The sequence below is a fragment of the Taeniopygia guttata genome, chromosome 4A, assembly GCF_048771995.1.
Source record: "Taeniopygia guttata chromosome 4A, bTaeGut7.mat, whole genome shotgun sequence".
Lineage (NCBI taxonomy): Eukaryota > Metazoa > Chordata > Aves > Passeriformes > Estrildidae > Taeniopygia > Taeniopygia guttata.
The window spans coordinates 19,409,939-19,426,218 of record NC_133029.1 but is presented as its reverse complement, the minus strand read 5'-3'; the positions used below and the strand labels follow the sequence as shown (position 1 = coordinate 19,426,218).

At 42.7% G+C, this 16,280-nt stretch overlaps 1 protein-coding gene across 8 annotated transcripts in view; it reads left to right on the top strand.

Annotated features, from left to right (window-relative positions):
- Positions 1–793: 793 nt before the first annotated feature.
- LRCH2 (leucine rich repeats and calponin homology domain containing 2) overlaps positions 794–16,280 on the top strand; it is a 53,388-nt gene continuing 37,901 nt past the window's right edge. For 6 of the 8 annotated variants that reach the window (XR_005980468.2, XM_030273039.4, XM_030273038.4 and 3 more), the window contains exons 1-2: positions 794–1,403; positions 15,278–15,422. Coding sequence is in view for 7 of the 8 variants with exons in the window: in XM_030273039.4 (XP_030128899.1) it covers positions 1,115–1,403; positions 15,278–15,422 (434 nt within the window). In the remaining variant the exon portion in view is untranslated. The remainder of the gene's footprint in view (positions 1,404–15,277; positions 15,423–16,280) is intronic. The other 2 variants (XM_012573187.5, XM_030273037.4) reach the window with 2 other exon arrangements.

Genomic DNA, 16,280 nt, shown 5'->3' with positions numbered 1-16,280 from the left:
CCCAATTAGGCATGACATATGCATGCAAAAACAAACAAAAAACCAATCCAAACCAATTCAAGAATTCAAGGGTCTTCCTGAGGTTCAAGGCTTAAAAGCAGATTTTGCTCATCAAACATATGACAATTGCATTAAAATGTGGGTCTATGAGGCTTTCATTAGCATTTCCTAAACACAGCTCCAGAGCCATTTTTGGAAGAGAAGTATGCAGCACCTACCAAGGACTGATTACATGGTACAAGAGGTAATTAATTATCCATCCATCCAGTATCCCTGCAGTTCTGTAGCATTTTATTCAGGTAACTGGTCCCTGGACCTTGCAAGGGGGCTTCTGTCCCCCCACTGCCCGTTCACATTCTGAGCTCCGCCCATTTGTGTCTGTGGGGCTTTCGTGAGTGTTCCTTCACCCATTTTAGGGTGAGCCGCTCGCTCGTCTTGCCTTTGAGCTGCCACAGCCGATTCGTGGGTGATTTTTGCCGCTGCCACACGCGGGGATCCGCAATCCGTGCCCGGTAAAGGCCACAGAGGCTGTGCTGCTGCCGGCGCAGGAGCACTGCAGGCCCGAGGAGCGGCCGATGCTGTGCGGTGCTGGGGCAGAGGCGACGGCACCCCAGAGCGGTGCGTGAGGGCAGCGGGCAGAGCCGAGCGGCCCCACGGCCGGGCAGGGCCACGCTCGCAGCGGCGCCGGGGCTGCCGAACCGATGTTCTCCGTGTTCCTTTGGCTCCGAACCCTCCCCGCAGCCTCCCGAACGGCGCCCCCCGCGCCCGCTCCCGTCCCGGCTGCGGGACCCTCCCTCGCTCCCGGGATGTCTCCGTTGCTAAGAGGATCCCGGTCCTGGTCCCGATCCCGTTCCCGACCCCGATCCCGAGCCTATTCCCGTTTCTGATCCTGCTCCCTCGGCTCCAGGCAGCGCCCTCTAGCGGCACACGAGCCGTCGGGCACACAGCCGCACGACCCCTCAGGAAGCCTCGCCCTTCGGCGGCGCCGCTGTCGCGGATTGGTTGGCGCGGCCGAGGGGCGCCGGGATGCCCCGCCCAGGCCCGCGGCGCCCCCTGCGGGCCCCGGGGCGCCTGCGCAGTGGTCCCGGCCGTTGTTGTGGAGGGGCCGGTCAAGATGGCGGCCGGGCAGGGGTGCGGCGGCGGTGGCAACAACGGCACTGGCAGCGGGACCGGGACGGCGGCCGGGAGCGGAGCGGCGGGGCTCGGCATCCCCGCGCACCTCACGCTCTCCTTCTCGTCCGGACCGCACTGGGGCGCGGCAGCTCTGCCGCAGTCGCACACGGTGCGGAGCCTGGAGCGGGCCCTGGAGGAGGCGGGCAGCTCGGGCATCCTGTGCCTGAGCGGGAGGAAGCTGCGCGACTTCCCCAGCAGCGGCTGCGACCTGAGCGACACCACGCAAGCAGGTGAGGGGGCCCTGGCAGCGCCAGGCCGGGGCTGCGAGCGTCCTGCGGGACCGCTGAGGGCCCGGCGCTGAGGGCGGGGGGCGTGGACCCGCTGTGGTGGCCGCTGGGGCCGGGCGGTGGCAGGTGGCCTGGGTGCGGAGATGCAGCGGGAGGATCCCCGCGGTGGCAGGGGAGGGCTGTGGGGGCAGCTGAGGGGGTGACACGGGAGCGGCCGCTGTGGGTGAGGATCGGGGATTCCGCTGGGTGAGGGCAGTGGGGGACAGGGGGGCGGCTTCGCGTTTGGGGGGCTCTCTGTGCAGGCACCGGGCCGAGGTTTGAAGGATGTGTCAAGGCTGCCCCGCTGGGCGCACTGGGGCCCGTTCTGCCCCGTGAGTGTGCAGCGAGCGTCCATGCAGGTGTGGGCTGTGAGCGGGGCACACCGAGCCTGCTGTGTGCGAGGAGAGTGGGGGACCGGAGGTGCCCGTGGAGGCGGGGGCGAGCCCTGTGTGAGCGTGTGCGATAGCACAGGGGTGTGTGAGGGCGTGGAAGGGCACAGGGCTCTGTGTGCGTGTTATGTGTGCGGAGGCACAGGGCTGTGCGGGCAGAAGGGCTTCCTGCACCGCTCGGCCGTGCGTGTCCGAGCTCATTAGTGCTCGGTGTTCGGAGGGTGGAGGTCGCTGCCCCCTGGGTGCTGGGAGCAGAGCCGGAGCTGTCCGTGTGCCCGGGCTGCCGGATCCGGGGCTGTGCGGGGCGGAGAACGGTTCCGTGCGCGGTGGGGGCAAGGTGCTGCGGTCTGTGTGCCTGCAGGGAAGAGGGGCTGTCTCAGGGAATCAATCGGGCATTGCAGGGGAGAGGGGCGGTCTCAGGGAATCGGGCATTTGTCCCCTCTCCCAACGTGCCTTAAGGTGGGAATTGCAGTTAGTGTGTCCGGAGCAGAGTGAGGAGAGCACTTGAGTTCGCACTCGGGGGAATGAGAGCTCCGTGTTGTGGGTGGGATGTACCTTCAAGCGTGTCGGATCCCTTGCAGTAAAAGCTGTATCGCCTGGAGTATCGCGGTCCCCGCTCAGTAGGAAGGTGGTTCCAAGTACGAGGGATGTGATGAGCATCCAGCAGTGAGTGTGGAGAGCTTGGTGTGTTCACTGTGTTGGATATCGTGAGTGCGGACCTGGATTTACCCAGACTTTTAGGTGAAATAAATATGGAGGCATTTTTCTATACGATTCCTGGAAAACAAAGCTACCTTTTCTATGGAGGTTCTCTCATATTGTGGCTCATCTCCATTTTTTGCTACTGGGGTAGTTGCTGAAAATGGATAATTTTAAATAATGTCCTAGACGAAAATATTACTGAGAGGCCCAGGATCTTTTGTTCACAAATAGTAGTGGCTTTTGAAAATGTGTTTGAGTGGTGGTGGGGGTGTTTTGGGGGTTTTGTTTTCTTTTCCCATGGGTTACAAATAGCTGGCATATTGTTTGGAATAGAAAACTATCCATGGGTACCTAGAAATAAAAAGAGGTTCTGTGAAATAATGGAAGCTGTAGTTTTCCTTGTAATAGCATGAAAATGTATTTAGCAATGTTGTCAGTCACTGTTTTGTATAGATATTCAATAACCAAAACACTCAGAAAGAAAGAAGCATTGTAGGCATAAAGGCAATCTGTTATTTAAAAGACTTTCTGCATCCTAGAGCATCAAGGGTCTGTACTTTTTGTTTACTTCTAATTATTGCTTTGTGCATTTTGTTAAGTTGTGTTTTTTTTTTTTTTGTCCATTTATTTTGAATCTCAACATTTGAGTCAGAGCTGTCTACAGTGATCTTGTCTCTGTATTCTAGGATGTAGTAAAGCCCAGTCATTCCCTTTAGGATTAAGTTGTTATTGTGAATGGTGGTGTGAAAATGTTTTAAGGGCTGTTTCCGGCAGAAATAGCTTTATTGCTTGCTGCTCTAAAATCCTGTACTGAAATAGTTGAACTGTGTCTATGTAAGTACCATCTCGGGAGAAGTCTGATTTATTGTAGTCCTGGTTTATGAATGAATCCTGGTGAAATACAAATTTTAGATGTCTTTCAAAACATGCTTGTAAGAAAAGAAGCCTGTCTTCTGTATTTTGATTTGAGCTGTAGAAATTTTTGTCAAGTGGGTAAACGGTTTTCTGCTAGTGAACTATGGACATCCTTGACTGTGTCAGTGTGGCCTGGAGCTCCGTGAGGAATTAGCAGCTGCCTCAGAGGCAACAGTCACGCAGTTACTGGTATTTTTGTAGCAGTTATCCCTGTTTCACATGCAAATATCCCCATGAACAAGGTTATAGGCTGAGGCATAGGAAATGGGGGCTTGGGTCACAAATCTTTCCAAGGTTCCACTTTCTGTTTTATGTCAGTGACTCTGACATAAATTCAATTCTGTGGTACTTGAAACAAGTATTAAAAAAAAAAAAAAAAACTCTCTGGCCAGTGTGGATGTAAACAATTTATTTTCCATATCACCAGCCCTTAGGCAGTAGGATCTGCAGTGTTACTGTAAACCCAGAATATTCTATCTTTGTATCAGTTAAGTCAGCAAGAGTTATGTTGAAGCACAACGTCTGTTGATTTATCAAAAATGTCTTGGGATTTTATTTTGCATATAACTTACCTAATGGCTTGCCAATACTTAATTTGCAAATACCGAGGCATACTTTTTGTATTTTAAAATATGTTTCTAAAGCATAGTGATCATATCTGGCTGTTTAGCTCTTCTTGTTTGGTTGGTTTTAACTGTGAGTTGTCCTTGCAGCACTTTGGCCAAGAAATCCTTATTTTATTATTTGTCTGAATTTGTCTTGTGGCTGCCCAAACAGGTCTTGTGTTCCTTTTAATGAACTTCTGAAGAGAAAACAAAATCATACTTCTTGAGATATCAAGAGATATCTTGAATCTTCTAGTAATTTTATGTGTAACTTTGTTTCTGTCTGTATGGACAGCATTAGGCCCCCTGGCAGTTAAGTAATTGAGTCTATCACATCAGTGTAATCACAGTCTGCTTAGCTGAAGAGTTGTGTGTTTGCTGTTTTATTTTTTTAAAGATAGTTCCGTTTGACAATATAGCACAGGAACCTAAGTCAACCTGTGCCTTTAGCAATTTTCCCCCTTTTTAGTGATCAGCTTTTCAGAAATGAATTTAGTAAATACAAAGGGTGCATGACTGATAGCTCCAGAAAAATGCAGTGGTGCCATTGGGCTTATTTGTTTATGGCTTTGTCACTACAGCTTCAATTCCTACCTCTTAATTCTGAGAGAACTCCCAGGCAATTATAAGTAGGTGAATAGACACCTGTAAATAGATGAATGTTGAAATTTCTCCTTTCTCACCCTTGCTTCCTCCTTGTAGCATGGAGGAGTACCACAAGTGTATTCCAGTATGACTTGGAGAGTGAGTCCTCCTGTCATGGCCAATAGCAGGCTTGGCAAGGCATTGTTATAGAGACCATTGTCACTGTTACTTGCATGTCTTTGACTTTTTTTATATCCTATTTCTGGCCCTTCTAAGGTATATTGTCATTCATGTGATTACAGATTAAACTCCCAAGGCTTAATATTGAGTGTGAAATGCATAAGAATGTTAATTTATAAAGCAGTTCTGCCTCTATGGTATGGAGTTCTAAACCAGTTATATTTTCCTGTCTGAATAAAATTATTATTTCTGTTGGTGGAACCAATATTGCTTAAATTGAGGACAATGATAACTGAAGAGCAACAACAAATCCAATATTCAGCTAAAAAAATTAGCTTTCATATAGGATGTGTAGCTTAAATCTCGATTACATTCTGGAAATCAAACACATTGCAAAATGTGTTTTTTTAGGGGCATTTAATTCAGATTTTAACAAAAAGAGGAACTCTGATTCTGTGTTTTTTGGGGGAGAGGGTTAGGGTTAGGCTCTGAAATGCATCTGATGCAAAATCTGGATGTGATGCAGTTTATAAACAATTATGGAAGTTTTCTGCAGTGTTCTCACAGCCAGTGTTTTGGCAAAGCAGAAATGAGCTGTGTGTGCTTGAGGCTTTTTTGCTGAGGGCCACTATTAAGGATCCTTGTTAAGGGTACTTGTGATGGGCAAGTTCAGTTCAGTGACTTGAAGTTAAAGGAGCTGATTATTACTATTTGCCTACCTAAAAGGATTGTATTATGAAAAATATCACTTATTTCATAATATTAAAAAAACCCAATAAATTAGTGTTACAGCCTTATCTGAAATACTGACCTACAAAAACATGCAATAGGTAATTTTTTAAATTTTTACCATCTCCATCCATCACAATTAAATTTGCCATTGCATTGCCTATTTTTGTGTTTTGTAATATCCAGCATCTAATGTCTGTAATATTTCTGTGTTTGATCAATAAGGAACTTCTTTTGAGTTTCTACATGTTTCTACTTGTTATTGATTATTTGCAGAGGTGGCAAATAATGTAGACTGTGAATTGTTTTGCAAAACCTTGTGCGATAAAGAATAATGGAGTAACTTTTGCTTTTTCAGATACTCTTTTTGGTGAAATGTGTTTTCCCATTTAAGTTGTGCTACTTGGTTGGAGCTGATTCGAAAGTATACTCATATACTCATATTCCTAGCAAGGCTAGAATTTAATGCTGAAATCTGTCCTTAGCAAAAAGGTAACTAAATCAGGCTGAACACTGGAGTTCCACGGAAAATGTAAATTTATTTGATACTTTTTTTTTTTTTTTTTTTTTTTTTTTTTGTAATAAAATAGTTGAATGGCTGTGGGAAGAGACTTCTGAGTTCTCTTATTTTCTGTGGCTGTCCAACAGTCTGATGTTCATCATTCTTCCGGCCTGGGATTGTTTGCCACTTGCTAGGAGAATGTGCTCACAGGTCTAGAGGAGGTCGCACACTTCAGGTGAAAATAAAAAATAAAGTCGTCTACTCCGGTATGGAGCTAAAATAGTTTTGTGCTTGTCAGACATGATTATCACAAATGTGTTTCCACGTGTCAATGAATGACTTCTGAAAAAGGGTTTGTGTAGTTAAAAGGCTTGAGGGAACCCTGAGCCCTGGCTCACTGTCAGCTGAGCAGCAGGTGTAACTGCACAGGGTGCAAATCCCCGACCGTCTGCATGTTAAACCAAACACTTCTGCCGTTTGTCACTTCAGCACTGTTCCCATAGGTGGAAGCAGAATGTAGTGACCAGAACTTGTTCTGTTGAAGACTGACCTAGAACTAAAAAGTTTGAGTGTGTTTGCTTCAAATTGTTACACGCAGTAATAACAGATACTGTAGAATGATTTTTAAGCTAAGAGAAGAGGCTGTGGCTGTTCTTAAATGCTGACACGAGGTCTGATATGAGGTCTGGCACAAGTAGGACAGAGTCAGTGGGAGGCACCAGCCAGTAAGAGCAGACGCTGAAGTTGCTACAGCAGGGGCCTCCAGATCTCAGGATAACATGCTGGAAGTGTTACTAGACCTTGTTCACTGAGTGCTCATGGACTGCTTGTTTATCCAGTTTCTTCAGGTTTTCTTCTGCTTTCATCTTAGTGCAATTGTCTTGTTCTCCAGTGTTCTTTGTCTTCCAGCAGTTTAGCTTACTTCAAAAATGTTTGTACTCAGTTTATCCAGTGACAAGCCATTTTATCTGTTTAAAAGATAAGTCATGCAGTAAACACTGATTACTGCGGGTTGGTTGTAGCTTGTCTCATGTCTGTTTAGACTGTAAGCTCATCAGGACAAAGGCTTGGATGTATGTTACTGGGCATACAAAGGCTGATGTAAGTCTTGGGACTTTTGTGTATATTTGAGATATTCCTTAAGAAACCCAGGCTTTGCTTCCTTGCCAGATGAGGATTACTTTCCCTTATATTACTTGTCTGTGAGACAGAAATTTGGAATTAAAAAAATTCAAATCCAGAAAAGAAATTGTCAGCATTAAACTGATAAATGATAGTGAGTTTAAGTGGGAGGAAGATGCCCTGTGCTGTAATATGGCAGCTTAAGAAGTCTTGCTGACTTATCAAGAAAATACTCTTTCTGGTAGTAAAGTCTTTTAAAAGCTATACTCTAGACTAAATACTGAAGTGCCAAAACAAAAAAAGCTTCCAGTGGGATTTTCTGCTTACCAGTTCAAACTCTGAAAGATTTGTGGAGCCATGACACCGTCAGTAATGGAGAGGAAAATAATCCTTGACTTGAAATAATGGATTATGCCCTTTTGACATGGTATGTGAATTTACACCTTCATGTGCCAGACTGAGGAGTGATCCTGATGATGTGTTCTTTATTTTCCATTTAAATCATGCTGTGCTAAAATAGCTGGACACCCTCCAGAGTTACTGTGTTATGTTGTGTTGGAAATGTCCGGACCTTTCTAATGTTGCAATGTGGTGAAGAATTAATCTGTTGAGCTCATCCTCATGTTGCAAAATGTGGAATATGTAAAATTTTCTTGAGAAAGGATGTTCCTTTATCTTTGTATACTTTCAAGCCTGCGTGGCAAAGAGGGAAATTTAATCCGTGAAGCAAATAGCCACTGACAGGTAAGACCTAAGTGATGTCTCGGTGTTAAAAAGACAAGTTACTGGTTTAAGAATTGCCTTGTTAAGATTTAGGGCTTGACAGGCTTCAGTGATCTCAGATGTGGGGAGCAGTTAACAAGGCTTGGGAAGAAGGATGTAACACTGATGGTGGGCACAGGGAATGCAGAACTTAAAGGCCACAACGACAGTTGGCAGAACTCCTAAGATAAGGATGAAGCCTATAACTCTAACTCAGCATCTCTGCTGAGTCAGTTCTGACTGGATAAAAGGTAATTTTGGCAGAGGGAGATCACAGCAATGACTGATGGACCACGAATCCAAGAAACCCACTGACCCAAAGGAAGAGAGACTGGGCACATGGACTAATCAGTGTGAGAAACAAGAGAGGTCCTTAGCTCATAGAAGAGACAATACTGATTGAAGAGAGAACTATGTAACTTGTAGTCAATGAACACTAATTCTTTTCTTTGCTAAAATGTATAAATAGTAATAAGTTTTGATAGTTGGTGTGCTTGACTTGCGGAATACCCCTGAGCACCCAGGCTTGCACAACTCTGAAATAAATATTCAGTGCCTCTCTCAAGTGTGCTTGTTGCACCTCAAGTAACAAATCTGATTTGTGTGGACAACACTGGCATTTGCTGTGCAGCAGATCAGCATCAAGATGCCCCCCCCACACACACTTGTTGCAGCCTTTAGATCAGAGCTTCTGGTTTAGTTTTCTACTGGTAGAGATTTCAGGAAAAACTAACGTACCTGAACCAACATGTGGTGAGCAGAGGCAGTTTACATGAAAAACAAGAATTGCTTGAACCAAACTGCCAATTTAGATGTGTTCTGTGTGGGTGCATCCAGTATAGACTGGGAGACCGGGCTTAGTGTGGGTGGGCTGAAATAGTGGGTTCCTTAAGGCTGCTTTGATTTCCGAGCCAGTGTGCTGGATCTCAGTTCTTTCTCCCTGTTAGCAGAAGTGTGAGAGACAGCCATTGGTCTGCTCCAGTTACAGAAACATTTCTGTCATGTGGAAGAACTGTTCAGTCTGACAGGGTGTTTTATTTTTTACTGAAGTCTTAAAAGTAGCAAAAATGTATTTTTAAAAATAATTTTATTTTTCTTCAGACATGCCGATTAGCATGAAAAGCCAAGAACTCAGGTACTGTCAAAAGGAATTTCTGACTGCTTGTACAACCTTTCCTCTGTACTTGGTGAGAAAACTCAATTATATGGTTATGTACAGTTTATTTGTTTGTCATTTTAATTGCGCAGCTCAGATAAACTTAGGGCGGGGATAACCATAAAACACCTGTTTCTTAGATCTTCAGTTGTTGTATTTGGAATCCAAATACCATTTTGATATCTGTTTGTAATATCTTTTCACAAAACCAGAAGCTATTCCATGCTGTCGAATGCCCAGTTGAAAAAAAGTAAAAGCTGCTTGTAGCCACCTTTAGTCCTGGGAATGTTTCTTCTTTCATTTAAACAGAAGACAGACTGCTTCTACTTGATTTGAGTATATACAACAGATAAAAATCAACTTAAATACTGCTACATAAGCTTTTAAGAACAGACTTCAAATGTATGTAGTTTTCCTTGACAATTTGTGGTCAGTTTAATATCCTGAGAGCAACAGGGATTTGGCAGGTATTCTTCGCTTCCTTACTGTGCGTAAGAGCTGGTAGGTGCTCAGATTGTTCTGTGTTGTCCTTCACTGTGGGAACTCAAAATGTCCCTCAGACATTTTTGGAGGTTCCAGGCCGCAGTCAGAAGCATTTGAGACCCTGGCAGGCAGCTGGAAACAGCTGTGAGTTTGAATTTGAGACATGGAATGATTTACCAGCCTTGCAGGAAGAACAAGAAGTCACAAAAGTTTAGATATTATAGTAGAAGTAGTTACAAAGTAGAGGGAAGAATTTTTGAGTGCTGTACAGGGGGGTTTTAGTTTTGTACATGGGGGTCAGAGGGTTTAAGATGGAGGGATTTGGGCCTGCCCTGTCCTCCCTCTTTCTTCTTCCTTACCTCCATGTTCTTGGTGATGTTGGCACTCACACATTGGTTTAGAGTAGAAAGGCACCATTTAATATAGGTAGTAGCTATTGGGGAAAAACTGTAAACGTGTAATACGTTATGTACCATATAAAAAATAGCACCAGCCCTGGGCGGGGAGGGAGAAGAAGAAGACGGGAAACAGAGAGGATGTCAGGGTGTGTGTGTGCCTTTGCCCGAGCTGCTGAGCAAACCGCAGCAGCCCGAGAAGAAAATATTTTAGATAACTTGCAGTAAACAACCATGAGACTGAACAACAGAGACTGATGAGCCCTTTCTTTGGAAGCACGGGTTGGAGGAGAAGTTTTTCCACCACACGAAGCCACCCCGCAACCTAGTGTGTTTTTCGACACTTCACCCTTGCTCTTGATGTTGGAGAGCAAATACTGATTTGTATGTGAAATTCACAGTTACAGAGATTTATGGTGCTGTAATTCTTGAACAGTCTTTGCCAGTAAGTTCAAAATTTTTGTTCTCCTTTGCAACTGAAATGATTGCTGTTTATATCAGTATGGGAAATAATTCTACATCTGGATGTATTTTAGTTGTTTAGTACTTCATTTTGCAACATAAGTAAGTCTGAAGATTCTGCTTTTTATTGTTTAATTATCCAGGTTTGTTTTGTCTTTGAAGGGAAAATTTTAAAACATTTCTGTCACTCGTCATGCATTAAGATTGGAACTGTGAAACTACCAAGTAGATGTGTAGACTTTGAGGGAAATGCTAAAGGGTCATCCCCTTTGAGGTGAGCTTGGGAAGCTGAAGACTTCGTTCCTTTCTCCTGAAGCTTCTTCTTCAGTTTGTTGAGAAACTAATCAAGGCAGGAAGAGATCTGTCTGCTCTGACTAACCACAGAAATGACACTTAGCGTGTACAAACCGATTTCATTGTTTACATAACAAAGCTTTCTTCAGTCAGTGATTTGTGGACATCGACAGCTTGTGCGTCCTGCAGATACCACATGCAGGTGTTTCTGTAGTGTTTGAGGCTACATTTTTCTTCTCCAGAATAATCTTGCATCTGACAGACAAATGAGTTTTACCCATGTTCTGTGCAGTGAGCTCTGATTCATGTTTAGATTGACTAAAAGAACATCTTTGGGATCAGGTGTGAACACTTGTTTTTAATCAGCTGTTGTCTTCTATAGGATTAATTTTACAGTTTCAACAGTTCTTAGATTTTGGTAGGCTTAGGCTAAAGCGTTGCTAGAAAAGCTGGCTAGGAAAATCTATCTGTGATGAGTTAGGAGAGCAGTTCTGGGTTTTGTGGGGTGAGGAATGTGGGGTTTTTATGATCTAGTTTCTTAATACCATTTTGGAGCACAAGCTTAACACTAATATTCTGGATCAGAAACATATTTTTATGAAAAATACTGTAAGAATTTTTCATAAAATCAAGATGAAATTCAGTGTAAATTTCCTAGCTGAACCTTGTATTTCAAATTCAACATGTAGTGTATGTAATATGTGAATATAAAAGGAATTGTACTGATTTGAATAAAAGGCCAGTCTGCTGTACCAGCATGTTCCTGATGTTAAGCAGTACTGCATCCTCAGGGAAAAGTGCAAAACCAAGGCAAATATGATGGTAATACTACTTAAATACCTGGCTGCATACTGCTGTAACCTGACAGCTTGAGCTTTGTGTTTTCCCTCTTGATCGTGACTTAAATTGATAGAAGGTAACTTCTCACTTCTTATAGCTTCCCTTCCAGACTGATTTCCTAGAATTCTAATTCGTTCTTTTTGATCTTTCTATATATTATTTTTTAATCATCATCTTATAGTAACTAAAGACTTTACTTTTTCTGTCCAAAAAAAAAAAACAACCTAAAGGGCAACCGACTTCTTCATATTTTTCTAGTTCCTCTTTGAAATTTAACCTTAGTAATGGTGTACTTCTCACTTTTATTGTTCTTGCAGAGAAAATTTATTGAAATACATGGGTAGTTTCTTCTGGTTAGTCCTCACTTAACACTCCCACTGAGAGTTTTCCAGTCTAAACTGGTTAAGCAAAGGATTCCTATAATCTCACTTCCAGAAGAGTTGTCAACCTAAATCATCTGTGGTCCTGCATTTAGCAGCTTTCCGTGCTTCTTCAGTCTTTTAACCCTTACAAAGCCATTCTCAAGTGCTATTAGCCTGCTTTCAGGTGAGATGGAAGCTGTGTTGTTTATAGAGGAGCACTCTATTCCTTAAGTTCCTTCCTTTTTTCTGACTGTATTTCCTTGGTCATCTGTTGTATTCATTAGTCGTCAAAAAGTACCTAAATTGCATATGTTTCATATCTACATTTTATAATAGGGCATATACTGTCTCATAAACTTCTTGATTGTTATAAAAACATTTTTGGAGTACAAATCATTCTTCAGTTTGGATAAAAATAGCTTTACTTGATTTTAAAAAGCTGCAAGTGCATTCAATATGAGAATATTGTGGAAAACTATAGATACTCAAATAGTTATCTTCATAAAAATCTGGACCAACCCCTGGAGCTATTCTAATGCTGTTTTGCAATGATGGAATGAAAAATTCCTTGGAATAGAAGTCGTGCTATCTCCTACCTCTTTATTTACCTTTTTTAATTTTATTGTTGAGAGATAGTGGGTGTAATTTCCTATTCTAATAGGATTCCTGAATTTCATAATAAGAAAGTATAATCCTTGCCCCACAGTATCTTCAAAGGCATTGTTTCCAGAGAAGTAATACACAAATACAGTGACCTAGTTATGCATTTTGATGTGCAGCTCTATGGATTCTCTACCAGGGCACACTGCGGCACTTCAGCCAGTCTGTGCTGCTGTGATTTGTCTCAGGCCAGGCTGGAAACCACAGCTGGTTTATATTCCCTGTATAAACCAGGGGTATTACACCCTTGGTCCACTCGTCCGGAGCAGAGAGTTAATACATCCTCTGCTTGTTGTCTGGCCTTGCCTCTAGATTTTGTTCCTGCAGAAGAAATAGCAAAGCTGTTTTTAACCTGGGACTTTCCAATATGTGTAGTTGAGGTGTGGCTGGAAGCAAACAGAGCAGCAAAATTTTTGTGGTGCCCTTGAGCCTTCTCATTCAGGTCTACAGTGCTGCTCCTGGGACCAGTGGCAGTAGGGTCGGATTCTGTCTTTTGTTTTGTGGACTAGCCTTCAGTCACTTTTTCAGCTGCTGATAAAACCAAATCAGGAAGAGGCTTAAAGATGGGTTTTTTTTCAGAATGGAGCTGCATTAAAGACTTCAGCATGTGGTGCAGGTTGTAGAACAAGCAGCAATAAAACTGTGTGCATCTCTTGTTGCACTCTGCTGGATATTAGAACAAGAGAGGATTTGTTTAAGAAGGGTTTTGCAGAAAACTCTTGTGTGAAAGCTGTCATTTTTCTGTAAGATTTTGAAAACTGATGTTGTGGAAAACTGAAAATGAGCTTCACTGGTTGTGAAAACTTTCTCAAGCATGCTAATTTTTTAATAAGCTTTTTAGGTTTTGTTGAGATGTTCAGTTTAGTTAACTGTATACCTTTTTCTCACAGTTCGTTAGGAATGCCACTCCTTCAACCTAGGAACATATTTTTCTGCCTCTTGCAGGTAGAGTTTGCAGAATTCTGCATCAGCAGTGGATACCCTGATTTTTAGGAAGACCTTGTGATACTTAAGCTTGAGAATGTTTTTTTGAAATAATGGAATGACAGCCAGATAGCACACAAAATTTCACATATTCTAGACTTCAAGCAGTAAAGTTAAAGCTATTGCCAAAAATAACTCCACAGGAAGATGGTGTTTCATTGTACCAGTCCATTTTGCTTGCTGGTCACCTGCAGCACACTTATGGAGGCCATTCCCCCTCTGCTCAGCACCCTGGTGTCCTGCATTCAGCCTGTTGTGTGCAGCATCATGGGGTGTTCTCTGCACAGCTTTCGTCTACCCTGCTGTCCTGCAGCTCACACTGGTGTGAGCAGGGATCTACCAAAGGTGAGCCTTTATTCACACTGGGTGTCTCCATGGGGAGGTCCTGGCTCTCATCCCATCCCTCCAGCTTGGTGCTGTCTTTGCACTTCTTGAAGGCACATTCTGTTCTGTTTGCCAGGTTGGTGATGAAGAAGCTAAGCAATATTGATTGCAGTGTTGGCCCTGAGAAATGCTGCTCGTAGTTTGTTTGCCAGTTAAACTTCAGATTTATGAGCTCTCTTTGAACCTGACAATGACTAGGAGCCAATTTTCCAGCCCTTTTCTAGACTTGTTGCTGAACTGTTCAATCCAGAGATAATTTGATGGGAGCTAAGCAAAAACAGTTATTCCATGTGAGTGTTAAAAACTGGGAACTAAAGCCTGAAATAGCAAGGGATCTGTATTACTTCTCTGTTAAAAGAGTTTGTTCAACATTTTTGAGAAACCACATCCTTTTGAAATGTCTTTGATTGGCAGCCAGAGTTCCTTTCAAAAGACTTGGGCAGTTGTTCTCAAGTAAGTATCACTTTTCCAAGGTAGTTTGGTAGACTGGCACAGGTTTTGGTAGTTTAGCTGATAATTTCTAGGATTCTTGGGTCACATTTCATTTGTATTTTCTGGTTCTTTTCAAGATTTTATATAGTCAGAGATGCTGTGCATTTTGGTAATGCTCTGTTTTGTCATAACTCCTGCATGCAGATTTGCATAATGCAGTCATGCATTCTCAGAATAACTCTAGCTCAAGAATTGTGTTTCCACAGTCAAAGATCTCTCCTCTTTCTGCTTTTAGACCAGGCTAAAGTGAATCTTGACTTTTATATATAAATACCTGTGATATTGGTTTATGCCACTTTATCCTCTTTTAGTTAAGTTGCAAAATGTGTCGCTGGAGAATGTCAGTTACTGTGTAAGAGTGCTTTGGGAACTTGGCTTTAGCATTACAGGTACATTGTACAATGACATTGGATTCTAATGTAGCTGTCAAGCAGGAGAAATAACTTTGAGTTTTTACCTTGGTTTACTGTTGTGCCTAGAGCTGGAGGGGAAGAAAACCAAGAATTGCACAGAAAAAAAGACTTGAAAGAGAAGGGACAGTCATATTTAGTGTCATTGTAACTGTAACTGTCTAGTAGGAAATGTATTTGTGAATTCCTGTCACTCGTCTGCTTTCTCTTGTGATTGCATATTGAGCAATAATCTTTTAGTATTTTAAGGCTCTTTTGTGTATTAATTATATGGGGTAGCATCTGGCAAAACTGAACTGTTTTATACTTCTTGCAACACCTTAATTTTTACAAGCATGACAAGAATAACAGTGGGTACTTTTATCTCCTCTTACTGCAGGGAAAGTCTTGACTAAAAGAGGATTTTTTTTTCTTTTTGCGTCTAGATCTTTCAAAGAACAGATTTACTGAAATTCCTCCTGATGTCTGGTTGTTTGCACCACTGGAAACTTTAAATTTGTATCACAACTGCATCAAATCCATTCCAGAATCTATTAAAAACCTGCAAATGCTTACCTACCTTAACATTAGGTGAGTAATGGTGGTTGGTTTTCATCTTTATTTCACATATCTCCTTAGAGAGTTGGCGTTTTGCTTCATCAAGTCATTGGGGTTGCAGAGTTTTCTTTGTTTCTGATGCTATGTAGACAGAGAGTGTTCAGAAACCACAGCTATAAAAATTTGCTGCTATCAAGAGGCTAAATTACTCTGGTCAGGAAGTCCTACTGATTTTGCACATTATTTACATCCATTGCTGTAGTGCTCTATTTAAACTTGGAAAACACTTGGTTGGATTTTCTCACTAGAACAGAAGATGGATATGAGCTCTGGAAGGAGAGGTAATCTAGAAAACTCTCCTGACCGTTTTTTCTGCAATACTCCTTATTTCTGATATCTGCATCAAATCCAAAGCAGTTTTCTCAGTTAAGAGCTATTTAAATCCCCCAAACCTCCTGTGTCTCAAAATCTGCAAATACCAGTTCTAAGTAAGGTGCTCTGTGTTATGTGTAGTAGATATAATTCGGGTCTTTTCTAATATGATATATGTGATATTGAATATTTGTTGGAGTATACACGTTTGTATTAGGATTCTCCCCCACCCTTGCAGGCGAAACCTGGTGTATGTTGAAACCCGATTTACAAGTAAAAGGATGTGGCTTGGCCAGGAGATGGGCCATGTCTGGAGAGATACTGGGGACCCCAGGCGCTGAACATCGTGTGAAAGACCCGAGATGGATATCATGGAAATCCTGTTCTTTCCTTGTGGCTGGCTAGATAGAATTTGATTACAAATAAATATTTTATTTTTTCATTTTAAATTTGGCTGGACAAATTTTCATTTATAACAGTACATTTATAGAAGCAATGTATTAATTCTGTTAAATTCTG